This window comes from Lonchura striata, chromosome 17, assembly GCF_050655825.1.
Source record: "Lonchura striata isolate lonStrDom1 chromosome 17, ASM5065582v1, whole genome shotgun sequence".
NCBI lineage: Eukaryota > Metazoa > Chordata > Aves > Passeriformes > Estrildidae > Lonchura > Lonchura striata.
This window is the reverse complement of record NC_140719.1, coordinates 13,740,544-13,767,580: the sequence shown is the minus strand read 5'-3', so window position 1 is coordinate 13,767,580 and position 27,037 is coordinate 13,740,544. Positions and strand designations below refer to the sequence as shown.

Below are 27,037 nucleotides of genomic sequence, written 5' to 3'. Positions count from 1 at the left end.
TACTAGTTGCCTACAGGTTTTAATCATTAAAATGCACACACACACAAAATGAACCAATTGTGTTTTCAAAAGAATGTGAGAAAAAATTTGTTTTCTTTACCACTCACAGACACCAAATCTTACCACATCCCTCTGTCAGAAGTGCAATGAACACTCTGGAAAGAGCAAGAAATAATACTGACATGAAAAAGTTCAGTGCTCGCTGTCCTTTTTCACTGTATTGAAGCTGAAAAAGAGCAGAGAGTGCTTATATACAGCCAACACCCACTGGCCATGCCCCAGAGCACTTCACTCATGAAAAACCCATGTGGGGTTGTGCATAAAAACCTCTTTAAATTGATAACTGTCAGTTTAAGGGGAAGGCGGGGTGAGAAATCTATAAAACACCCTGAACTGATGTCATGATATGTTTCATAAAGAACAGTGTTATATTATTTTAAAATATTTTTTATGAACAGTAAAACTTGCACTGCTGCATAGCAGACAACACAAAGAACATTTAGTAAAAACATTCACTGAACCCCCTGGCATATGTATTTAATGTCACTAATCAAAATATATATTACAGCCCAAGGTTCTGTTAAGGATCTCTGTTTGGGGTTTGTACAGTATACACAATAGCTCAGAAAAAATATTACAGTAAGGTATTTTATTTCTCCTTTTTATATTAGACTTTTCTATTGTAACTTACAGTCCCTCTCTATATATCCAAACCTCTGTAACACCCTAATGCCCTAGCCAAGAAGTGTTTAGCTAGCTAATAAGCACTATTATAAATTCCAGTTTTAGAAATTTCAGTAATTACATCTTAATAAATAGTTCAGTTTGCCCTTTTTAAATCTTAGCCTTTTGAGGAAGTCCTTTTGTCACCAAAACATGGTAGGTCACAACCTGTTAGAGGTCAGAGAGGCTTCTGCTTGTTTATTCAAAGGATAGTAAGTCCAAAGATACTTGCAATGCATTAAATATAGTTATATAATATTTACACTGTCCTCTCAGATTTTAAATTTAGGTGAAATACAACCAACAACTGATGTCAGCTACTACAAATTTTCAGTGTGGCTGGTGTTTTCTTAATAAAAGGTGTACTCAACTAGAAAGTTTACTAAGTGGCTGCCCTGTTTCCTCGTTTCAGTTTTCTGTTAGAAACTAAATGAAGTGAATTATTCATGTGAATAAGAATTCAGGAAGAGGGGTGGTGGAGAAAGCATGAAGAATTTTCTGAATGTTTTGAGATTCCAAAATACCTGAAAACTGTGGTCCCTTTTGCAGTGCCAGTATCTAGAGGGGAGAAAAACGCAACCCAAAGAGAAGAGGAAAATCTGTTAAATTAATTAGATTAGTAAAGGTGTGTTTTAAAATGCCTCAATTCTGTACAGTATTTTACAAGGAAAGTCTTTTCTTCAGCTTTTGCAGCTGTTGTACATTCTCAGAAACTCCTCTGCTGCTCAGTCTGCCCGTGCTGTGTGAGCTACTTGCGATCATCGATGGTTTTGATGAACTCCACGGCTGCCGTGAACTGCATCCACCAGTAGGACTCCTCTCCAGACAAGCAGTTGGCATAGAAACTGCTGATGTACTGCACAGTGGACAGCAGGCAAGGGGGGTTTGCCTGGGGTGGGAGAAGAGAGATACAGCTTGTTTGCAAAGCCCAACATCAACAAACACCGCCCGATACAGAACAGAAACACAATTCCCTTTGTGCAGTGATCCTCATCCTAGGAGTACATAACCTGCCTGCAGGGCAGGGACTGTTTATCCTCTCCAGCCCCACTTCACACACTCAGAAGGCATCAGGTTTGATGAAAGGAACATTTTTCCAACAAGAAAAAATGACTAGCAGGCCAGGAGAAAGAAGGGGAATGCTGCCACAATCTGTGAAGCTCATCAGGACCTCAATACATGTAAAGCCTGTTGTTTCAGCATCTTACACGTCAGACCATTCTCCACTCACGTCAAAAAAGAGCAGCAACACAACCCAAGTCAGTCCTGGTCTGGATCTTGGTCCTGAGGACAGCATGAAGAAGGCATGGATGACAGATGCTGGTGGACATACCTCAGACAAACTCTACTCCACACACAGCATCTGCACACTAATTCTCTTGGTTCCAAGTGCAAAGTTTGCTTGCATTCAAAAACCATAACTCTGACATTCCTACTCAAACGCTGCTGAATCAGATCTGGGTTTGAGCCTGGCCAGCTCCCCATGACCCACAGGCATTATCTCTGCTCCTAAATTTTCCTGCTTATTACAGGAATTAACTGGGGTTTGTGATCTCTGCAAAAGAACTCACCTTTATGAGAACAAAGACCAGAACAGGAATAAAATCATCTGCCCCAGGTACGGAATCCTCGTTGGCCAGACTGAGCAGGTTCATGATGGTGGAGCACATCCTCAGGATACACTGCACCTTGTCCCGGGGGGTTTTGTAAGCGCTGATGGTGCGGATCTCGGACTGCGCCGACGGCCAGGGCGCCTCCCGGAGATACACCTGGGGAAAAACCAGCCCCTCCTCTTGCCTCTGCTGCTGGGGAGCAGAGGAGCTCGGGGACCAGAGCCTCACAGCTTTTGGGGAAATGGGAAGCTTTAAGGCAAGGGGAATTCAAACTGAAAGAGGGGAGATTTAAGTTACACATACGGAAGGAATTTTTCCCTGTGAGGATGGTGAGGCCCTGGCACACGTTGCCCAGAGAAGCTGCAGCTGGGTACAGCCACAGCATGGGTACATTGTGTTTTTGCTGAAGGATATTTCAGCTGTCACAGGCAGCAAAGCAACCCTTCTAAGTGTAAAACAGAACAATCCTCTCCCCATCCCAATCCTGGTCCAAACCCCAACACACATACAGAAGGAAAGGAAAAGAGTTGTTACCTCAGGTATCTGAAGTGCCTTGTGGTTTGCAGTCACTACTTTGGACAACCTCTGTATGTGCTCGTGAAGGACCCTGAAACACAAAAAACAAGAGTGAAAAGTAAGCAGCAGCCAGCCAGCTGAGGAAACTTGCTTCATGTTTGAAGGACAAGAAAGATCTTCAGGAATGTGGCCCTACAGATGATGGACACCAGGTCAGTGAAGAAGCAGAGGATTGTTCTGTACAGCCAAGAACAACCACACATCCTCTAGAGCATCCCAACAGCATCTGTTCTAAACCACAGGCCCCAAATGCATGGAAAATACTGAGTGAATCCAGAAAATGGACCAGGTCGAGTCCTGAACCAGGTTTTGATCATTCTCTCAGCACACACACTTGAAGACCTGACAGTCTGTACCCCAAATTATCACACAACTTTTTTTTTTTTTCTGTTCTAGCAGTTAGTTACAAACGCATTTATTTGCACATGATGCTAAAGCCCTTCCTCGTTCTTTTACAAAATATTCTGAACGAAAACATGAATTTGTGTGGCTGACTCAGACGAGTCTATGGCAGGAGGGCTGCACCAAGTGCAAAAGTGAAAACAAGTCCTTTGCATCCCATTAACTTACTGGTCACGCAGAATGTCTCCATCCTGATTGGGGTAGAAGGCCAGTTTGAAAATGCGATTCATCACACTGCGCTCGATGGCTAATTGTGCATCCTGGAGCTGCTCCTCGCTGGCATTCTGCCAGATGGCATCCTGAGCCATGGCCCCGTACAGGAACTGCAGAAAATCCTCCACTTGCGCCGTCTTATCATCTGCTGCCGTCAGTTTCTGGAAATCTGATAAAAAGGAGGAAGAGAAAGAACATTCTCTTAAGTAAAAAAATATTATTTCTGATAGGTTTTTCAGGCACATTTAATGTGCAGCACTATATGCTCCAGGAGCAAGAGCTGACTCCAAATTCCTTATGTGCTTCATTTAGTCAGAGATGTGCACAGTTTGGTATAAGGGGCTGTTTTGAGTTTCCTGGTGCCACTCTTATACTGCGATATTTTTGAATCCTTGATTCACCTGATTCACACTATTAGTATCCCCTATATCTTCTAAGGTGCAGCCATAAGTTCTGGACTAAGAACTGAATGCTGCAACTTAATGTATCATGTATCAGTAGATAAAAAATAATTAATAACATTCATGCTTCTGCCATGGGGCAGATAATGTGATTTAGCGTAACTTTTTCGGCCAAGTAACGTCAAATTACCTTCATTCCCTCAGCCCATGAAAAATGCAGACAATTACCATAGCTTAGCTGCCACAACATACTGTAAAGTCACAGTAATCTGTCTGTTTAGACATTAAGTCACCATCTGAAATTAAAATCATTTTAGGAATCTGCTCCTCAGATCAAAAGACATATTTTAAAACATTAACCCAAGTCAGCATCTAAATGCAGAGTAAAGGAACATAAAAACTTTGGTCTGCATTGATCTTACCTTGAATGAACTCCCTTATTTTCTTTTCCTTGCTCTCCAGCAGTAACCTCACACAGACTGTGGTGAAGTATCTGTTGGCCACTTCTTTATCTCGCAGGACTCTCTGCAAGAGCCTCTCCAGGTGCGCCTGTGTCGTCTGCAGGCCTTGGCGACAGCGCGTTAAATAAGCAATATATGGAGCTCTTTTCCTAAAGCAAAGAGCTCTGCATCAGATCCCAATAAAGACAGAGGCTAACAGCTTCACAAACTGCTGAGTGGTGGTGCAAAGAATTCTTCCACTTTTGCTTTTAAAACAAAACAACGCCTGAATTCGGCAGTTTGCTCACACGGGCGAGACAATTGCATCCTTTTGTGGGAGAAGCAGAGATGCAATAACCCGGTTTGCTAAAGCACAATTTAAACCACAAGGGGTCTGCCCCATGTGCTGGTGAAGAAGGCCACGAGCCTGGGAGCCCGCTGGCAGGTACCTGTAGTCCTCCGCGATGGAGGCCAGCAGCTTGCGGCAGGTGCGGTTGTCGAAGCGGCTGACGCAGCGCATCGTCTCCTGCAGCTGCGCCATCAGGTTCTTGTCCTGCAGGTTGATGGCTTCAGCCAGCTGAACTTTCAAGAAGCACACGATTTCATTATCTAAAAAGAACAAAGGAAAAATATTAAGGAAAAGAAACGTAGGCATGATGAAAATAAACTACCTTTGAATATGGAAAACATATTAATGGTTTAAAACAAAACTTCTGTACATTAGGGAATAAATGTTATTTTAGAACAATTTAATAAGCCTTTTTGAATTTTCCAGCTATCACAGGATAAGCTTCCATATCACTATCTTATCTAGTATTTAGAACCATTCTGAAATGTGAAGAGGACCACATAAGGTGACATATTCACCTGTCTGCAAATAAACCCAGAGTGAATGAAAGGATACAACACAACACATTTATACTAAGTCAACATAAAGACCCAGTAAATCATTCAAGTGGCACAACTCCCAACAGCACATATATTTTCAGAGTCTGCTCCATAGCTCCAGGCTCTACCTGCATTGTATCTGCGATACTTCATTACAAAAAAAAAAAAAAATCTTAGAGCAGGCTGAGATGGCAGTCTGTGGAGTAAGAATGAAAACATTCTGGGGGCAAAAGGCAGCCTGTGCCCTCAATATTTATGGCAAAGAGAAGGGACCATAAATGGTGCAGTACAAGTGCCATTACATGGGGACAAGCAGAGACACACACAGTGAAAAGAGCCTGTACCTTCAGGGTCTGTGTGGTCTGGGAGACCATTCCTTGTTGAATGGGTCAGCATCGGGAGGGCAACAGAATCTGCTGAACAAAGAGCCAATCTCAATTTCTTCTTTGCATCCCTTAAAGAAGAAAAATATTTTCTTAACACGGTTGATGAGAGGTCTGCTTCTTTGATAAGAAGTCTTTACTTCCTTTTTTATTTAATACTGCCTAGAAGTTATTTAACATCATTTTAATAGACAACATTATCAAGACTTTAGAGTATCAGTTCTTTTGATACAGCATGATTTTCAAAGGGATTTTCTTAAACACTGAATTATTCTGTCCTCTCTGGTTGCAACACCCTCCCTCCTCAGTGGATATATGACAGTTTGAGATGCTTAAAACTAAAAACACATAAAAGTTTACAGTGAGTCTATATTAAGATTCTTGTGGGAACCAGTCCCACAGCTTTTAATTCTACTTTGTGGGTAAGATGAAACCTGCAAATGCATTTACCTATAGGAGAAAGCAGAACCTTGTGGCTGTGCTACTTGACTTGCAGAGTCTGGGAGGTCGTCTGCAGACATGTTCTGCAAAGCCTCATCCCGTGGGGAGTCGTGCATGCTCTCACCATCCCCAATTGCCTCTGGAAACAAAAAACACATCACACTTCAAGGGAGGAATCAGAAGAAGAAACCAGATTAATTTTCTGCTTGTCATTCTAAGGTCAGGGAGAGAATGGAGACAGCAAATAAACCAGCTTGTTCTGGATATATGAAAAAATGCACATTAAAGCATATAACCTAGAAGCTCCCAAGAACAAATTGCAAAAGTTCTGGAAGGCACTTCTTCAGTGCCATTTAAAAGAAAACAAAAAACTGGGAGGAGATGTGCTATCAACGCCCAGCTCCCTCAATGGCAATATGAAAGAGTTGTCTTTGGGAATACTGATTTAATTCCCAGCCTCTGAGGGACTGTCCCAGATTATTTGACAAAACATTCCTTGTTCAGAGCTCACATCGGTCTAGAATACCCAAGTGTTTTTATCTTTAAGGAGCAGAAACCATGTAGGTGGTGATTACAAAAGCCAGGTTCTCACCTGCACTGTCGTAGTTGACGATGGCTCCTTCACTGGGACTCGTTCTCTTGATTGCATTCCTGTATTTGTCCAGAATGTCCTCAGCAGCTTGTGCCTGTGCACTGAGCCTTGGGCTGGGATCATCTGAAAGGACCATAAAAAACAACAGGAGTTACCCTGGTGTTGGGCCATCTGAAAGCAAATACAAAAACTTAAGCCTACACATTTGGACTCTGTTTTTAGCCAGATCAAACAAAGAGGTACTTGTGTCCCGTGCAGCCCAAATTCAAATGCATTAATAAAGTCTGAAGCAAATCAGAAAACAAACAGTACAATCAAAGTGAACAAATGAAGCCAGATCCTGAGCAGATCCTCAGCACATTTATACTGTACACACAAATGGTTCTTGGGTATTTGAAGACTTCAAGAAAGGATCAGGCAAACAGAAAACAAAACACCCAGGCTCAAGCCATGTTTAATTTAACACTTAAGTAACTATTACAGGACTGTGTGTACAGCTATCCTTACAGCTCAGCTGTGACAAGGACAGGAGCTCTATAATGAGGGCAGGGGAAAAGCGAGGACTTGAGTTGAGAATCCACTACATGCACAGACAGACATGTGACAACTTAAAAACAGCCTTCAAGTCAGGAAATCTTTATTCATTTTCTTATTCAAAATGTCAGTTCTGAACACGAACTACAACAGCATGTACCTGTCTGTCAATAGCTACCTGGTGGGCACTCTGGAGCTCCAGGAGGCACACTCTGAGAGAAAATTACTATGATGATGTTATTCACATACCTTGAAGCATTGCATATCTGTCAGGCACCATGTCATCTTTGTCTTTTTCTTGTTTTTCTTTCTTCCTAAATGGAATAGGAGCTGAAAATGCAATGTACCTCATCAAAGACTACTCTGAGATAATGGCCAAATAACAGAAACTTTAAGGAAGGAGCTAATGCAGAAAATTTTCATCAAATCATCAATTTCCATAAAAGCATCAGCTTATCCATGGGGTAGAGCAGAACTGTACTGTCATCACCTATAGCCAGCTCCACCTTTAACAGACATGAGGTCAGGCAGAACAGTTTTGCCTTTTGGGTCCAGCACACTAGGGAGCTACTAGCCAAGGGAGTCAGGTAACTTCCCATTTTTATTTACATATTTATTTATACTTTAACCATAAAGGTGACTAAAGGATAATAAAGGCAGTGTGAACTCTGACTGAAGTATCAAACCCAGAGAGACATGAGCCTACCTTTGGGCATGGCAGACACAAAGCGTTTCCTCCACCAGGGCTTGTTCCTGTCAGACTTCTCATCATCACTGTCCTTCCGTTCCTCAATCTGCAGAAGGGCAGAGCATTTACCAAACCAAGTGTAAAGAGAAAATTTCTCCTTCACATCAGATTTTGCTACACTGACTGGAAAAACAGAACTACAGCAGAGCACAAAGAGCACATTAAGTCAGAAATAGCCCTCCTAAAGAAGACATCAAGCAAATGCAAACCTACAGCCACAAAGAACCCTAGATTTCACTTTTTTTTTTTTTAAGAAAATTAATTTTCAGGCTGCTGCATCAATTTAACACGGCAATGAATCTGTTTCTGAAGTACCACCAGTAAACCTCATCCAGTAAATTTAAGAAAAGCCAGATCCATTTAAGCCACGCTGAACATCTGCACCTTTATCTTATAAAACATTACCGGACAATATTTAAAGGATAACAAAAGTGTGTTGTAATTCCTTAGCTGAAGACATCTAATTCCAACTCTCTGGCATTAGATAGTGGGCATGGGAGACAAAAATATAGAGATACATAGAAGCCTCACCTCTCCCCTGGAGGAGTCCTTGCTGGGAGATGAAGATGACGACTGAGAGGCGGCCGCCAGCACCGCTGCCCCGGCGCTGCCGGAGGCCATGGGCAGCTCCCTGTCCTCATTGCCAGCACGTCTGTTCCAGCCAGGATCGCTCATGGGCCTCCGCACCGAGGACACGATGTCGGAGCTCCTGCTGCGGACCAGCCTCTCCGGGTAGGAATGTCTCTGCTTGAAGGCTTCCAGGTCCGTCGGGATCAAAGCGTGGCACCCGAAGTTTGGCAGCCGGGCCTCGTTGCCTCCCACGGCTCCTTCCAGGATGGGTGGATCTGGAGGTGGATGAGAGGGTCTTGCATAGTGCACTTTAGGCCTCACTACAGCTGATACACCTGTGGTCGCAAGCAGAAAAAAAGCCACACACATTTCTTTTAATGTTATTCCAAATTACCTCATTACCTGGTACTGTCATAGAAGCATTGAAAATGCCTATTTTTAAAACAAAGCTTAATCTTTATAACTCACCCTCATTTGAGGACAGAGGGTCAAACAATGCAAGCAAAGAATCTGTCTGAGAAGGAGGAGATGTTAACTGACTGGCTCCTGAAACAGAGAAAGAACAAAGTTAGAGCCGTACCAAAACTGCCTCTGACATGAGAGACACTGGAAAAACAGACTTCAGCAACAGAAGTTTACAAAACTTAGCTGCAAAGAATTTGTAAAAATATTCCTGTGTGGAAAGATCTCTATAGTATCTGGATATGATCAAAGAGTTATGTAACAAAAAATGGGGAGTTCTTGAGGAGCAGCCCAGTCCCAAAATGCAAGAGGACAGTCAATGTAATCAAACTGAATTAGGGATCTGAGATCAAGTACTCAAGCTCTAGTACTGCAAAGCACTGGAGCCTCTCTGCCAAACAAATACAGTACTGGCAAATAAGGAAAACATTAAGCTTAGTTACTAGCACTTTGAAACTGGGGAGAAATTGTAAAATTTAAGGATTTTACAAATGTCACTTGTTTTTATCAGAGATTCCAGATAAGTAACTTACCATGGGCTGTTTCATCCATGTCAGGACTTGTTACAGAATCTTTTCCCCCAAAGTCAGAGCTACATTCGGACCTAAGATCCTCAATCTTGTTAGGAATATCTTCAGATGTTGCACTAATACCTTACACATAACAAAAAAAGCATCTGTAATAGCCTTTCAAAGATCAAGGAAGCAAAATCCTGAGGCAGTTAAAATGTTTGGTGGACAGTGATAGTCAAGTTCCAACTCACAGTAGCACCTACAGACACTACAAATGTCTATACTCCTAAAATCACGATTTATTTTTGCTCTACATCTTCAAGAGTTACCATAGCCATGAATACACTGAAAAGAGGCATTAGAAAGACACTCCACCTTTACATACTTTGCAGAAAATGAAGAACTAGAGCTGATTTATTTAAATAAAACAAGTTATTTTAAATGCAAGAAAGTTTGGAGTTTCTTCCAAAGCAACACTCCTCTGCTCACCACTGCTACTGCAGCACAGGACATCCACCTCTCTGCTGCCTTTTTTATTTCTTCTGTGAGGTGAACAAAGAATCACAGCTTTGTAATTCTTTGAATCACAGAACGAGTGCAGGGAATTGTTGTATGAGTGAAGTGATGTACAAATAAAGCACGTGCAGCAAAGTGAGTGCTGGCCATGCTGTGATGGAGCAGCACTGGCAGAGACAGTTGCACACACCTGACACAACGCTCAGGCCGGGCGTGCTGGGCCGAGAGCTGACCTCCCTCACATCTGTGTCATCAGACGTGCTACCCAGCCCAGAGCAGCTCTCCAGCTCCTGGAGTCTTTCCTCCTGTTTTAAATCTGGAGCTTCTATGAAAGGGAGACAATGGACAGCAGAGAGAGAAAGTATCATTACTCAATGCCATGCTCCCTAAACATTCACAAGCAGAAGGAAGGGGTGGGGGGTGATTTAGTGTATCAAGTTTTAAGGGAACTCAACCACTTCAGCAAGAGTTTTCTTATATCCTTTGGTACAGAAGGCAGGACTCTGCACAGACAGCAATGCTCTGTCTGCACAGGAGTGTTTACTGTTTTAATTGTTGTATGTCTTAGACAACAGAATACAGTCACATCTTCACTAACCCAAGTAAACTGTGGCCCTGGATAGCTCCTACCACAGGGAAGGAACACAAACACAAGTTTGCTTTGAAAACCCTTCTCTTCCCGTTCAGACCTTAAGAATTTCTTAAGTAACAGAAGTGTCTCCCAATGCTTTCCATTTTCCCATCTTCTTTCTGCCTAGGAGGATTTTGTCCTTTTAATCCTGGAAGCATTCACAAAAACTAACTTAAGCCTAGGATAGTAATTTCTTGAAGAAAGAGGAAGAGGCTGTGTTTTGCATTCTATACCTCTGGAAGAGTCTTAGAATCATGCTAAAGAAATACGCAAAAACTGCCCGATTCTGACCTGAATCACTTGGTAATACTTCCACACTCCACGCCTCACTTGTGGTTTCTGATATGGTTGAACCTGTGCAGGGATCAAGCAACACGGATCCTGAACCTGGCAAACACAGCAAGCTGCCTAGCATGTTCTCTGCAGCTGCACCTGCAAAAGTAAAGCCGGAGCATATGGCTAGAGCTGGGCTTGGGGAGTCAGCTCTAGAGAGAAAAGTCAGAACACATCTTAAGTGTCCTTGATAAAGCAATCAGGAAACACAAGGTTGAAAAGAAACGAGTAACTAAGTACAGTCCAGCTCATGCACACAAAAATCCTCCTAGAGCAAATCTCCAGTTGAATCTGTGGAAATGCCCCTGTTGAGGAAAGGAGGAGGAGGAGGAGGAGGAGGAGGAGGAGGGCTCTGCAGTCTCAGGTTCCAGAGCAGCACAGGACCTACCCAGAGCACACCCGTTACCTGCAATTTCCTGCAGTCGGTCCTCATCGATGTTGGGGTCGAAGTCGCTTCCCAAGACATCTGTGCTCCAGGTTTCACTCACAGTTTCTGAAATGTCTCTGTCATCAGTCAAACCCATCATGTCACGGATTTCAAACTTCCGGAGCTTGTCATCCAGGTTATCCTGAGTTGTGGCTGTGGAAAAATAAACAGTTCTTGATTTTCTGGAAGGCTTCTCCAATTATTTCAGATTGAAAGCCTGTAAGAGTACATTAGGAAAAAAAATCCCAAACAAACAGGTCCCTAATTCTGCTAGGTAAGGCAGTGGTTTAAAGGAAGGCCTGTAAAACACCATTACACTATTCAGGAAATGCTGCCTGAAAAAACATTTGAGACGTAAGAAGAAAAATCTGGAAGTACACATGGTAATCTATCTACCAAATTGACAGAAAAAATAAATGAAAGGTAGTGCTACAAAGACACTGATACAATTCCTGTAGAGGAACAGGATCACAGAAAACCCGAGGCCTCCAGGGATCATTCCAGGCCAAACTCCCTGCCCTGGTCAAGGACACCAGGCTGCTCATGATTGTGTCCAGTCATATTTTGAGTATCTCTAGGCTGGAGACACCACCACCTCCGAGAAACCTGTTCAGTGTTTGACAAACAGACAGTAAACAGAAAATTGTCCAGATACTGCCAGTCTACTCCAATCCAGATCACTCTATTCCTGAAGGGAAGAGCTTGATATCAAGCAAACTTTACCATTTCCTATAAAGGACTTAAGTCTCAAAATTCCAGGTGATTTCCTTTTCCTAACAACAGACTACAAACAATATTTATTGGGGGGAAAAAAAACCACCAGACCAAACCAAAACCACCATTAAATACAAGAGCAATTGCACAAGGAAAACGTCTACTTTTTTTTCCTTGAATTTGTCAAATTTGCAACCTCTTTCCACAAAGACTTTGGCTTTAGCATCTCCAGCAACTCAGGCACTTGTGAGAGAAGTGGCACCTGCCTTGCTCGTGCTCCAGCAGCTGCAGAGCCTCAACGCCGTTGCTGCCGGAGGGGCCCGCGCCCAGCTCCGACACCGACTCCCCCTCCAGATCCAGGGAGGACACGGAGTTGGAGCGATTGGAAGGGCCTGCAAAAACACATTTTGCTTTAAAACTCATTTGAATAACAGTTCCTAAAGATACAGCATTAACAATTCAGGACACAAAAACCCACTAGAAAAATTACAAGAAGTGAAGTAGCAGTTCCAACACAAACTATTGAATCTCACTGCTACTGTGCTTAGCTGCAACTTAAAAGCCAATAAAGTCTTTGTCTTTAATTTATTTACTTGCTCATTTGTTTATTTTGTTTTCTTATTTTGAGCAGACAGAGAGCAAAAATGAAGTTATGGAAGTTATACAAAATAATGCAAAATTTATGTGTCTGAACCGCTTCCATCCCACAGACATCTGTGCTTTGTTATGTCTGAGGTTCATATAAAGGAGTTGTACAGAAACTATTCTGACACTAGTTAGAACAGGATGAAAAACAAGTCTGAGAAGTTCAAGTTCAGAATTAAGTTAGATTATCTTAATAACTAGTACTGCACTTAAGTTTAAAACAAAGCCACAAAAAAACTCTCTATTTTCTCTTTCTAAACACACTTAGTCTTTTTTTCCCTAACTCTCAGATTCAGTTATGCCTTTGTAGGTCAAAATTTAGCTCCAGGCTTTATTCTCTGAACAACTAAGAAAGAAGACAGGCTCTCAGAGTGAAACAGCACAGTCTTCAAAACAGCAAAGTCAAGATGCTGTATTTAGCACACCTTCCTTTTACAGTTAAGGGGGGAAAAAACCAACAGAGCAACACAACTTCTTTAAGACTTAGGCAGCCCTTCACCTTCAGATATTCCTTCCAGATTATCACTGCAGAGGGAAAAGCGCAAGGTTTTATCAGGTTTGCCATGGAGTTTGTTCTCGTCGATGGGAACATCTCCTTGCCCACCATCTGCAAGCTGCATATTTAACACCTGGAGGGTGGGAGAAAGAAACAAGAGTTCATTAAAATCATCTGTTTTTCAGAGAATTAAAAAGCAAATAAAACATTGGAGACATGTTTTTGTATTGTTAATGGAACAATAAATTTCTAATATTCTGTTACAGAAAGGACAGCAACTTCCCAAGTCAGAGCCTGGGGAGAAAGCAAGGAACCACCCCATGGACATTAGGAATGTCCTGATAACAAGGGAGCCCATGGACATTAGGAATGTCCTGATAACAAGGGAGCCACGCCCCAGAGCAGAGCAGGATGGAAAGGATCTGCACCAGGCTGCCAGAGGAGATAACCCCAAGTACCAGGCAGGGAGCAAAGCTGGAAGTAGCAGCTGTGCTACAGCTGGAGAAAGAAAAGGCTGGAACACCAGCCCTGCCCCAGGAACAGTCTGCAAGCACTGCTGGCACTGTGAGCTCAGCTCTGCCCGCACAAGAACCTGGGCCTGTGCCCTTCCTGAGCTGCCAAAAGCATTAGGATCAGTGCTCCAGTTCTGCCATTCACCTGTGTCCCTGCATCCAAAGGACAGGGCATGCAGAGACACAGCAGTTTCTTAATGCTCACAAACAAGAGCTCAGGTTTGCTCTTAAGCTTCTTAAGTGAGGGAACAAACCCTCCCAACAAAGGCCGGTTTGAAAGCTACAACCTCCAAGCTCAGGAACAGAGTAAGGATTTTAATTCCCATTCCAGCTCTGCATCCTCACTGCTGTGCTGTTGGAGAAGACAGAGGCTGCATGGTTCAAAACATCTGAGAGGTCATCATTTCTGGATACCTCATTTTCTGACATCATTCCTGGAGTAATCTGTGGACCTGTCCCCAGAGAAATCACCAGCACTTCTTCTGGCTGAACTTCTGGAATAGTCTCCTGGGAGGATCCTTCATGATCTCCGTGCTGGTCCATTAGCATGTTTGATCTACTTCTGCTTCGAGTGGCTAAGAAAATATTTCAAAATATCCACATTAGAAATTTTTTCCTCCTTGTTTAAGGAGGAGAAAAAGACAATACAATGGAAATACAGAACTGTAGTGTCTTAACTAGCAGTACACACTAAGTAAATTTTCAAAATCAAAGTCTTACTAAACTTTTGAGAAATGGAACTGGTGTTTAAACTTGAGTATTGCCCTGTGGAAAAGGAAACTTTCAACATAAAAGTTGAGAAGCAGAAAACAAGGTACACTGTGACCTGTTCGCCTACAGCAATTTATCCTATTCCAACCACAGAAAGACTTTTTATACATTATGTGAGAAAATTAAGTTTGTTACTAAAAAAAGGTCTAGGTTTCTGTGGTTTAAAACTCTAATTAATTTGCTTAAAAGGCTTTTCTCCTAAGAAGTAGGAAATCCTATTCTAACAGGTGTTTCAAACCAGACACACAATGCAACATCAGGTGGTTTACTCTGATTACTTTGGCACTCTGATGTCCCTTTTTCAACTGGCCTCAGATTCCCACATGTGGCTCCACGGAAGTAAAAACACCCACATGAAATGAAGGTTTCTAAGAATGGCAGCATGACACCAATTGCTACTTTATTTGACCCAAGAAAACAAGGCAAGTGTGCAGAAGTGGCAGCCAAACTCTGATTATCTCACAGAGGGGTTTTTGAATCCCACATGTACACAAAATGAGTTCACACACTGCAGAAATCTGCCAAGGGAACTGGCTGCCAGGTGGCCCAAAGGCATGCTGAGTTATGTGACACGAGTCAAAGTTTCACAGAAGAATGGAAAGAGGGCATTACCCACCAAAAGGGGTTACTAGAGTTATGTGAGCTGACAGATTGGTAGCAGAGGTATCCCAGGCAGTAATCGCTGCCAACTGCTGTCCTGGAGTTCGAAAGCATTAAAATGAAACAAAAGAAACAAAAAACTTGAGCAAAAGCTATTTTATACCATAAAATACATACTGCAAAGTGCCACCACTTTAGAGCTGTAAGACCAGAACCATTCAAATGCAGAGTTAAACCAACATGGGACACATTTGTTTTGGGGGTGTTTTTTGCCGCTTATTGGCCTCTGTATATTTTCATCCTTTTACACACCAACACCACATCTCAAACAAAAATATCCCATGTGGACATATTCACATAAATATACACTGAAGAAGAGTACCACACTTCCTGTTTCAAAAGGAAGTATTATTAATATGGAAAAAAATCTAGACCCAGAAATCCTATTGAAAAAAAAGCAAAAATTGCATTCCAGAATACTGACAGTTGGAATTAGAGCAGGCAAGGAATGAAGAAAGGACAAACCTTCTCTTCTCAGCACATACTCTTAAAGTCCTGCTCCTGCTTGCTCACCCTCCTGTTCATTTGTTCTCTAACAAAAATGTTAAACTTATTCTATCCCACTAATTAAATGCCTCTGCTTCCAACTTACAACTTTCCTAAGCAATTTTCCCCCAGATCTGCTTCCCACCTTCAAACCTTCCCTTTACTGTCACTGCCAACCACCACCATTACGACTACCAACCACTCCAGAAATTTTCTCCAGTTCAGGCTGGAGTGATGAAGGTCATTCACCACACTTGCATTAGACACTAAGGAAGCTAGCTGGTTTTAAGAAAAATTCTTCACCATCTATACAGAAAAAGTAGGAATTGAAGATGTAGGTGAAGAGTAAGCCCAAGAGATGACTGAGGAAATGGCAGAGAAATGCCCAAGGTGTCAGAAATCACATGGGAGCTCCCCTCGCTCTCCTTACCTATGGGCAGTCGGTTCTTTTTGTTAGCTGGAGTAGTTGCAGGAGAAAGCTGGGGGGTGTTATATGGAGTCATTTCAAGGCTGCTGCTTTTCCCTGGTTTGTTCTGGGGTAAATTTGCCAGCAAGTTTTCCAAAGCCATCCGATCTTCCTTAAGTTGATCGCTTGACATCACGTTCCGCATGAAGCCAACCTAAACACGGACAATGGTTGGGGTGAGAGCTGCAGTGCACACCAGCCTGCTTTGGCAGGGTGGAACTGGAGGGAACAGGCTGACAGGAGCAGAGGCATTACCAGGGCAGTGAGCTGGCTGTAGGTCATGTACACCACGGTGCGGCTCAGCCCCTCCAGCAGGTTCACGGCCGACATCGGGGGAGTCTCGACCGCGCGCCCGTCGATCACCACGTCCAGGAAAGCAGCAACACAGCTCTGAGAGACACAGACAGCGTGAACCACACACCATCCCCCGAGCCTGGAATGAAACCTAGGACAGGAGTTCAGTGGCTTACAGAATCATTTAAGTTTCGCTTCCTACTTCTGAAATCTTGGGATAAAATGGCAGATATTTTAAGGTCACCGAAGAGCAAGCAAGGAAAGTGTGCAGCTACTTTCAGCATTTCCTTCGTTCCTTTCCTGCGTTCCAAACTGTTACTCACTTAAGTGGCCTCTTACAATTTAAGGGAACAAAAGTAATGGCAATAAACTGGCCCTTCCTCAAGAATCTGCTGAGGCAAGACTGAAAATGAAACAAAGAAGCAACGACACCACTTTCAAATCTGAGTGCAAATGTTACTTGTACAATAAATGTGTAGCTTTGTGTGGTGACTGTGTAACAACTAGAATTACCAAAACCTGGGCAGATACAAGGCTACCAAGGATGCCAACAGCTTTTTAAACACTTGACAATCTATCAAAGGCCATCAGCTTCACTGTTGCTCTGATGAAGGCAACTGCTCGATGGCTAGGAATGATCCATACTAACAGCAAAAGCTGAAGAAAAAAAGAAAAACTATGCAAAAAAGAAAGAGAAGTTGCTGGCACTAAGCAATTACTTGGTATTAAAACAGACATTATACTAAGGCCGTTTTCAGACCAAAGTGTTTTGTTAGGTTCAGTTGAAAAACCACAGACAGTAATTCAGTATTTCACAGAATCACAGAGTGGTTTGGGTTGGAAGAACCTTAAAGACCATCCAGTGCCAACCCCCTGTCATGAGCAGGGACACTTTCCACTAGACCAGGTTATGCCAAGCCCTGTCCAACCTGACCTTGAACACTTACAGTGCTCAGTTGAAAATACCATTTAATTTAATTTTAAAAAATATTCTCTTTTAAGAAGTATTAGGTCAGAGTAGAAGCAAGAATCCCCAACCCTTAATTCTAGTATTCAAGATTTTGTTTTTCCCAGCTTTGTGCAGGATTTAATCTGCTTTTGACTGCATGTAACTTGGAAATTAAACACTTAGTAAGTCCTTTGCAAAGTCTGAGAAAGGAGGCTGCAGAAGGATGATGACGTATTCACCAAGCCTTGGATTTTTTCAGCCTGGATTCTTACTTTGTCAAATTTAGCCAGGTTGCTCTTCATACGTGGATCTCCCTCCTCAGAGCCTGTCATTGCCAGCTGCTGCAGAAGTCTCCCAACCTGAAATGAAAAAGAAGTACACAGAGTAAGCTTTACATACCATGATGGACCTGATGATAAAAAAATATTCAAAAAACCTCTTGCATTCTAAACCCTTTTTCATGTAATACTCCAAAGAATACTTCTGATTCAGTGGACAGAGATTTGTGCTTGCTTTCAGGGAAGACAAAAATGCAAGAAGCTTTAGGAAAAAAAGCAGTCATTGCCTTTAACAAGAAAATGTGCACACACAGTAGGCTGTGACCATCCATACTTCCCCCTCCCAGGAACAAAGCACGTTTTGTTTTTGCAACACGTCAGAATTGAGAGTTGAATCTAGGTCATCTAAACCTAGAGATTTTCAAAGGCTGCATATATTTTACTCAGGAGAAATAGCAGGAGGGCTAACTCTTATTTCAGAGCACATAACCCTTATTCATCTCCAACTGCAAAGCAACCCTCAATTTAAAGAGCTGCCAACTGCTCTGCTACAGCACGTGAGCAGTGACACAGGAGAGGATTGCTGCTGGATTTTAGAGAAACACTGGGCAAAACTCAGCAGCGTGACTGCACTGTAAGAATCACTCCCTGCCCACTTTATAGACAACAGTAAAAAGCAGGTTTTGTTCCTCACGTGGAGGAACATCCTCAGTCAGACAAGTGTTGCTCAACACCTTCAGATGACTCCTCCATGGAACATCATTAAATTGTCTGAGTGTTTGCATAATGACACAAACTGGTCATGAGGGCTGGGGAATGCTCCAAGTAGAGCACTGGACATTACTGCCAGACAACAAGGGGTTTTCAGCAAAGTATTTCATTATTTTTTGCAATACCTTGTATAATATTTAACATCAGCAAGAACAGCATAACATTCTTTTTCACACATTCCAGAATTCATCTTCTAGTCATTTTCATGCCTTAGCTTCCAGCCCTTAAAAACAGCTGTTATAAAGGATATTTTCAATTCTTCTAAGGGATACAGGAATACATGCTGTCAATTTTTTCAAGCCAGTATTTTAAGCAAACAGACAAACTTTGGAGCCTGCCTTTTCAGGAACAATTAACACAAATATTTCATTAGTATTTATTTCATAAGTAGGACAGACAGTACCTTCACTTTTACTGTAGTAGCATCAGTTCTAGAGGGAAGAAAAAAGTCATTTATGTATTTTTAAGAGTGCCTTACTGTGAATCATACCTGCATCAGATTAAACCTTGCCACCTCGTTGATGGGAGCATCAGAAATGATGCCGTACTGCTCGGGGTTGACGATGGCAGGGCAGATGAAACAGGCCAGAAGGAGATCTGTGCACATGGCCCTGACCTCGCCCACCTCCAGCCTGTCCACACACGACAGCGTTTTGTACATCTGCGACACAATCCACCTCAGGCTGTGAGGAAAGCAGTACGTGTTTTGTTTGAGATAGCCAATGAATTTGTTGACCAGAGTCACCAGCTTGGCCTCGTTGGAGTCAACCATCTCTTGGACTCTCTGCTTGAACTTTTCCGTGCCTTTCTCTCCAAATAACTTTTCCTGCTGTACTGGGGAGAATCTCTCAATCAACTTGTTTGCATCGGTTTCCAGGTGGTCTTCATCTTCAACCAGAAGCTGCATGATTGGTTCATGTAAGGTAGCAGTAAGAAAAAGTTTTGCAGAAAAGAGTCCTTCAGAGAAAAGCTTGAACAAGATGCTGAAGGCACAGGTGCCTCGCCTCAGCAGCCGCCTGGGGTTGTCGCTTTCCTTCAGTTCAAACTCGATCAGGTAGCGGAGCACCTGCAGCAGGTAACTCTCGTCCTCCTGCATGATGCAGTTGCCATAGATGGAGGTGAAGACGGTGTGAATGACACCCTGGGTGTTGTCCTGGTTGAGCTTCTCTCCGGCAACCAGGCAGGACGCAATAAGCCTGGGGTTCTCCCTCAGTCTGTTCAGGAATTCTCCGTAAGCAGTCTCCTGGAATCCCAACTGCTTGTACCCGTCCACAAACTGGGTGTCCTCCAAGATTTTTGCGTGCTGGCAACATTCAGCAGGAGAAGCTTCAGCACTTTAAAGAAAAACATTGAAACACTTTAAGTAACTCTTAAGTAAACAAACTTGCTAAGAGATGCCGCGTGATCTATTAACCAGGCTGCCAGAGGAAAAACGTCTTTCCAGAGAGTTACTACAAATTATTCACAAATTCTGGATAGTTTGCTCTCATGAACAGAAGCAGAACAAACACAGGTATTACAAAAATAGTTGTTTCAATGGCCAGCGAGTAAGTTTCGGTGTGAGATTCCGCAGCCGAGGTCTGGTTTGCAGCCTCGCTGTTCCTCTGGCCAGCACAGCAGAGGCTGCAGGCTGTGAGGAGCAGGGCGGGTGTGCAGTACCTGGTGATGATGAGCCTGTCGAGGTTGATGCGCTGCTGCTTGGAGATCCAGGCCGTGCGGTACAGCCGCTCCGCCGTCTTCAGCACGTCGGCGTTGAGCCGCTGGATCAGCTGCTTCTCCGAGCTGACGTACAGCCGCTCCTGCTTCAGGTGGTGGGCCAGCGTGTGGATGTCCAGCTTCACCATGGTGCCACCGGCCCTGGCACACGGAACGGGGAGATCAGCCCCAGCAGGGAGGGAAGGAGCCCTGCCAGCCCGCGGCTGGGCACGGGCTGAGCCCGGCAGGGAACGCTGCCGTGCCCCTCCCCAAACCCCCACCCTGCGCCGAGGCACGTCCATGCAACCTTTCCAGTGCCACTTCACTTTCTGCCACACCTCAGGGACTCTGGCAGAGACGCAGATGGCATTTTCAGCTCACCTGGTGAGCAGGAACAGGAGCACAGCCCTGCCACACCTCAGGTACACGAGGTGGGAACCTGGCCTCACCTGGGACACGTGGCCCTGCTACAGCTCAGGTGACACAAGGTCAAGGAGATGAAGACCAGCCCCCATTCCCACACACTGTTTGGGGAACAGGCACCACTCCTCCATCCTAAAGCCCATCCACATAACCCAGCACTACCCAAGGATCTGGCTGCTGGAATCTCTCTGGCCTGTTGCCTCTCTCACCTGTGCACCAGAAGCACCAAGCTCCCAATGCTGCTCTTTTCTGCTAAAAAAAATAATAGTAACAAAATTACTAATTAAGCAAAAAACCCACCAAACCACAAACCAAGGTGTATCAACACCCAGATAAGGCAGTAGTTGGAAATACTCTTAGAGACTCTGCTCAACAGTAGAATTTATTCAGAAAACATTCCTCAAATATTTCAATTCAGAAGAATATTTCTTTGGGCCATGATCCAAAAATGTTGTTTTATAGTGAGAAAAACTGAAACAACCATAGGCTTTGATAGCATGTCAGGGGCTAAAATCTACACAAACTACTGTTCTGTATGAATGTAATATCAGTTTTAACTTCACAACTACAAAACATCTCAGTAGAGTACTGCACCACACAAGACATATTCCAGGAGAAAATTCATGTAAAAATTGTTTGGGAGGAGAAAGCCCCATCAAGTGAATTAATATTGACAAAGGAAGAAGTACAATCATGCAAATCATGGAATTGATGGTTAACTGCTTCATGTTCCCCACCAGAACTAACAGCCACACCAGCTAATTTGGGCAGGACAAGGGTTTGATGTAGATACCATCTGAAACAGATCTTAATGTACTTGTCGTGTGCATCAGTAATGGAGACGTCAGAGGGCTCTGGTGAGGAACCCTTCAAAGCAATACTCCAGTCAATATAAAAACTTACTTCCCACAACCTGCAGTGGCTCTGGACAAGCCTTGTTTCACAAACCCACTTAGACCATGCTTGAGAAACTACAAATAATGTGCTAGAATACCACGTGCTGGCCCAGTGCTCTCCCCTGCCAGTGTTTTAAAGACCTGTGTTTCACTGCTCAGCAGAGCAGGAGGTGATCCTCACTGAAGAATACAGATTAGCTCCCTAATTAGGCACAGGTTGCCCATTTGTTGGGTTTTTGCAGCCTGACAACCAGGTGCACTGACAACCATCACTGCTCCTTGTGTAATTAAGTCCTTTCATCTATAGTTTTAACCTCACAGTCAGAAGCCAGGCAGATATGAACAGAGAAGCTGTCACCATGCATAAAAAAAATTCAATTTTATTACACCCAAAGGTTTAAAGGCCATTCCTAGTAAACACAGAAAACTGGGTATAAAGCTCTTTTAAAAAAAACCTCCAAACTCAAAAAATACCCCAAACCAAATTCAGCAACCCTAACCAGAGGCTACAGCTGATACATCCAAAAATGAGATTACAACAGGAACTTGAAGGATGTGCTAATTCAGATGTTTTTAACTAGGACAGTCTCAGAGAAATGATTAGAAGAAGAAACATTGCTGTTACTGCCAAAGTTCTTTGTGAAACAAATAATAACTTCTTGCAACAAATTTATTTTTAGTCTCAGAATTTAAGAGCTTGCAAAAAAAAAAAAAACAAAAAACAAAAAAAACCAACCAACCAAACAAAAAAAACAGCAGTAAACTTGCTACTGCCTGCAACCATAGTAGTAACCAGCTTTTAGGCTGTCAGCTAGTGCTATCAGCCAGGAAAAAGAAGTTGAATCCATAAAAACACACACAAACAAGAGCTGCAGAGCTGCCTTCTGCCTTTTCAGAGCTTTTCACTGTAGGGCTGTGTTCAAGAGCTGCTCATACTTTATCAAATCTGAACAGCTTTAGCTGGCATTTTCCACTTTCAGGTGTCAACCCACAGTCTCCACTTTCCTGGACAGAAAGTCAGTCCAAGTGGATCTCCTGCTCCTAAGCAAGTTTGGGAAGGAAGGGGAGGCCCACATGGAGTACCCCTAGGAACAGCCTGGTGCCTCTGCCTACAGTCCTATGCCTTTGTTTTGCCAAATTTCAAAGCAAGTCTCTATTTTTGTGTAACAACCCCATTTAAGAGCAGACAAGTTGATTAAACAGCTCCTGAGCTGCTCCCTACACTTACAAGCAATTTCTCTCAGTTTCACTCAGGGCCTTTTTCTAACTTCTTTTTATTAGAGATGTTTCCAGCATCAAGAATGGGCAAAGCCCCCTAAGAAGCCTCTGAGGAAGACACTCTGCTCCTTCCTCCCTTGCCCATGGGTCAGAGCAAGCTCCAAAAGCCCCATCTGCAAAAGCCCACGCAGCCCCACCCAGTCCAGAGTCCTGTTACACATGCATTAATCCACCTGCCCAGCAAAAAGAGGCCAGACTCCTGCATTGTACCACTTGTGATGTCACCTGAAAAAGACTGAGAGCAGAAACCTCAGCCCTGCTTGGAAGGTGAGGTGAGCACCAAAGGAGGAACAACTCGGGCACCTCCTGACGAAGAGCAGACACTGAGGCCCTGAGAAGCTGTGGGAAGTTGCCAACTGCTGTGCATTCTGATTTCTCCTTTTCAGCTCATTGCCTCTCTGAACTCCAGGCCCAAAACAAGGCTCCAAAAAGCACCCTTAGCTGCATCTGTGCTGCTAAATATACTGGTCCTGTGACTACCTGATAACACCCCATCAGCTGGCCACTACCCACGTGTGTGTCTTATCTGCCTCTGCTGCAGAGCACCAGAAACAACGAAAGTGAGAGGAGAACTGATCCAGAACTGAGCCACAGCAGGTTACTGTGTGCCACTGCTTTGCCAAGAGCTGTGAAAATCCACAGGATTTTCCTCTCAGTCCACAGGACAACTGTACGACAGCAGCTTGCACCTTATGTACAAGAAAACAGGATCAGCAGCTTCCCCAGCTTGGTAACCTTCATAAAAATCACAGTGGCTCAACTGCAAGGATTATTGCTGAGATCCGGCTCCATGGAGAGGAACACCTCATCACTGCCTTCCACCACTTTTTGAATTAATTACTCTGAAGCCACGCACACACAGCAAGCAAGAGCACAAACAACTCTGTCTTCACCTGAGGTCCCTGACAGACACCTGAGAACAGCAGAGATGTAAAGCAGCACTTTAACACACAATGCACTTCAGCAAGGCTCAGTGAAGAAAACCCAAAAAACCCAGTGGGGCAAGACGCACAGGCTATCCCTCTCTTCAGACACTGGTATTACCAACACAGCTTGTCCTGAAAGAAAAAGCTATTGTACCACTAACACACCTACCTCACACACTGCTCCTCCCCAAAACCCCTTCCCTTTACAGCAGTACAAAAAGACAGCAGCTGCATCCTCTGACCAGGTTCCACAAGGTGCACTCCAGAGCACTTGGGCCAAAGCTTCAGCAGCACTTGGCCACAGCCAACACTTACTGACACGCCATGGAACAGCTCTGGAACAGTGCCCCTGCTGATTCCTCCTTTATCAGCTGCTCACAAACGAAAAAGTGCCTGTAATTATCCAGCAATCTGGTTTGTGACTGCAAAGCAGGTATCTGTACACAGCTGTATAAAGAAGTCACTTTAGGATACTTAGATACCCAACAGCCTGCTATGGCTGAAGGAACAACAGATATGCAAGACAGTGCTATGTGCAGATTACTTTTCAATCCTGGAATTTCACGTTGATATGGAAACATTTCCATTTTCTGTCAGTCATTTCAAGACTGCTCAGGAACCAACAAGTAACTGTGCCACAGTAAGAGCAGCTTAGCACAACAGCTCAGACAATTTCCCTTCATGATGCTCCACATATCAACAACAAAGACTGCATGACCTGACAGCATCCGAGATGCCTTGCCCTGCTGGCAGCACACATTTGTTCAGAACCCAAGGCAGATTCTCCTTTGAAGGACACAGGACACAGATGGCTTCCCACTCCTAAAAGTGCTGGAGAGCACGACATTAAATCTTCAGGTGCTGAACTCCACCTGCCAATGTCTGTGGCTTTGTCCTGTGGCATGCAGGAACGAGCCACATCTCCTTACATATTTCTGTGATTCAGTGACAGAAGAGAGATTAAGTAAAGTGGTAAATGCTGCTGGTACACCAGCTCCTTCTTCCTCCTCCCGTGTTTCCTGCTCAGGGTTACTTGCTCCTCCTGAGTCTCGCTAAGCAAGACTCAACTTCCAGAGCAAGTTTGGGCACATCTAACATAGGCAGGGCAGGGCAAGGCAAAATCTCTCCATCCTGCTGAAAAATAACTCCTAAGCAAGCCTGAATGGCTTCCAAGCTAATTAAGCCCTGATGAAGTACCTCTTTCCTCATTAGCATTTATAGTAGCCTCTCACAAAGCTTATTTTTACACAAGCTAACTGCCCATCTCCCACAGCTGAGCTAGAAGAGCCCTTTTTCAGCAGGATGCTTCACCATGACCTAGGGCTCACTGCTGCACCCTCACGTTACAGCACCCACCAGCTCAAACACACCTGTAACACACAAAATTCAGGTCCACTGTGTAATTGTCATTAATAAGAAACTCATCCCTCACGTTTGTTTCTGCCCAGAGGCTGCTCTCAGCTAGCCCTGGACATACTGCCCATATCCACGTGTGAGGAGAGCCTTGTTTCTCGTGCCCCACAGCAGAACTCATCAGTAAAGCACAGGTTCAGCTGGCTACTAAATTATCTATTATGGCATTGCCATGTTGCATAAAATCAACAAGAGCACATAACCAGGCTAAAATCTATTCCAGTTGCTTGTGATGACAGAAAGTGGAGTTCCCTTTAGCATCACACTAATAAACTTTTAGCCAGAACAAGTGCAGAACTTGAAGCTGCTCAAACTGACAAAACCAACCTGTTCTCCTGAAAGCAGCTCCCTTCCCATCCACCAGGAAGGGCAGCTGCTACTGAGGAGAGCATATTATCCATTATCTGACAAATGTCACATCAAAATCCGTGTGCTGAGCATCTTTAACATTTTGGAACCTTCCTCAGCAGCAGCAGCTGAAAAGTGTTTCCTGAAGCCAGCATCCTGCTGCTTTTTCAGAGCATTTCAGATTTCACATGCTGCCCGTGCCATTTCCCCTCCATCCTCTTCAAACTGCAGCTTCTACTCGTGAGTCAACTGCATCGTCCACCAAAATAGCACTTCACCTATCAGTAAGTGTAGTGTCACATGCTCGCTCCGAGAGCTCCATCCCAACGCTCTCCGGAGCGCGGTATCATGACTTTGCAAGAAAAAAGCCCGATAGTGCCCGCATCGGCTTCTCCAGCGTCAGGGGTCTGCGAGTGAGCAAAAAGGGAAGTCCCCGCGCTGGTCCAGTTTCAAGTTTTAAACCTGCAGGACACAAAAGCCATGACGGGAGGCGGCAGGAGCGGCTCCCGGAGCCGCGAGGGCCCCGCTCCGGGGGCTCCGCTCTCCCGGTGCCCCGCACGGGCAGCGCGGTGCCCGGGGCGGGCAGGGCTGCCCGGGGAGAGCGGCACGGCCGGGGCCCCCGCCAGCCGCACCGGAACTCGTGCCGCCGGCCCGCAGCGCTGCCCCGCCGCCCGGGCGCTCTGTCGCGATAAGCCCACCCGACATACCCTGCTCGGCTCCGCGTCCGCTCGGCTGCCCGCCTTCCCGCTCGCTTCCCTGGAAAAACCAAAGGGTTTGTCAGGCCCCGGGCCTTCCCCCGCCTCCCACCGCTCCCTGCTCCTCCTCCGGCTGCTCGCGGGGAGGAAGCCGAGCGCTGTCGCGGATCCCAGCGCGTCCCTACCCGGCCAGCGCCCCGGCGGCTGCCGCTGCGGCCCGGGCGGGCGCGGCACTGCGCAGGCGGCGGCGGCGGCGCTCCTGGGACTTGTAGTCCCGGGGCCGGACGGGCGGCGGGGCCGGGCGAGGCGGAGCCGGGGCCGCTCCGGGAGCGTCGCTCCGCCGTCAGCCCCGGCTCCGCCCGGCCCCGGCCTGTGCGTGCGGGGCCGGGTGTCGCGCCATGGCGGGGCAGCGGCGGGGCGGGACGGGTCCCGGTGCCGCCTCGGGCGCGGGGCACACGCGGGTCACCTCAGCCCCGACGGGGCGGGACGGGGCTCTGCCCGCACAGCCCGGCCGTGGTGCCGCCGGGCTCCAGCGTCCCCGCACGTCCCTCCCGGCACTGCCCCGGTACCGCCCGTACCCCCGGTGCCCCCGGGAGCGGCGGGATTCCCCCCCCCCACCTACGGGCTATCCCCCGGGCCGGTAACCATGGAAACTTCCAGAAGTGCCCCCCCACCCCGCGGCCGTGGTCCCGCCCAGCCAATGGGGACGCTCCGCTTGGCTCACGCTTCTCTGTGGCCGCGGCCGGCGGGTGCAACCAATGGGGCGGCGCGAGGGGGGCGCGCCGGGCGCGGCGGAGCGGGCGCGCGGCGCTCGCCAATCGCGGGAGGCCAGCTTGGTCGCAGCCGGCCAATGGAGAGGCTCCAGCGAGGGCGCGGCAGCCAATGGGGAGGCTCCACGAAGGGGTAACGGAAGGTA

At 45.3% G+C, this 27,037-nt stretch overlaps 1 protein-coding gene across 12 annotated transcripts; it reads right to left on the bottom strand.

Annotated features, from left to right (window-relative positions):
• Positions 1 to 26,863, bottom strand: GAPVD1 (GTPase activating protein and VPS9 domains 1). Of its 12 annotated transcripts, none has more exons than XM_021543710.4 (29): positions 26,846 to 26,863; positions 26,134 to 26,182; positions 20,775 to 20,817; positions 20,107 to 20,304; positions 18,938 to 19,781; positions 17,671 to 17,757; positions 16,411 to 16,545; positions 16,120 to 16,309; positions 15,160 to 15,240; positions 14,187 to 14,347; positions 13,264 to 13,393; positions 12,386 to 12,511; positions 11,385 to 11,558; positions 10,937 to 11,077; positions 10,205 to 10,339; positions 9,520 to 9,639; positions 8,993 to 9,070; positions 8,486 to 8,859; positions 7,913 to 8,000; positions 7,456 to 7,536; positions 6,673 to 6,795; positions 6,090 to 6,219; positions 5,601 to 5,710; positions 4,818 to 4,977; positions 4,351 to 4,538; positions 3,483 to 3,696; positions 2,871 to 2,943; positions 2,295 to 2,492; positions 1 to 1,612 (listed from the first exon to the last, which is right to left on the bottom strand). In XM_021543710.4, exons 4-29 carry the CDS (start codon positions 20,289 to 20,291, stop codon positions 1,472 to 1,474), a joined length of 4,467 nt encoding a protein of 1,488 aa, XP_021399385.1. In that variant the 5' UTR covers positions 20,292 to 20,304; positions 20,775 to 20,817; positions 26,134 to 26,182; positions 26,846 to 26,863; the 3' UTR covers positions 1 to 1,471. The 12 variants fall into 12 exon arrangements, with proteins under 12 accessions (XP_021399385.1, XP_021399384.1, XP_021399386.1 ...); XM_021543709.3 differs by lacking the exon at positions 26,846 to 26,863 and adding an exon at positions 26,307 to 26,367; XM_021543711.3 differs by lacking the exon at positions 26,846 to 26,863 and adding an exon at positions 26,307 to 26,367 and having other exon boundaries at positions 20,775 to 20,814.
• Positions 26,864 to 27,037: the final 174 nt, after the last annotated feature.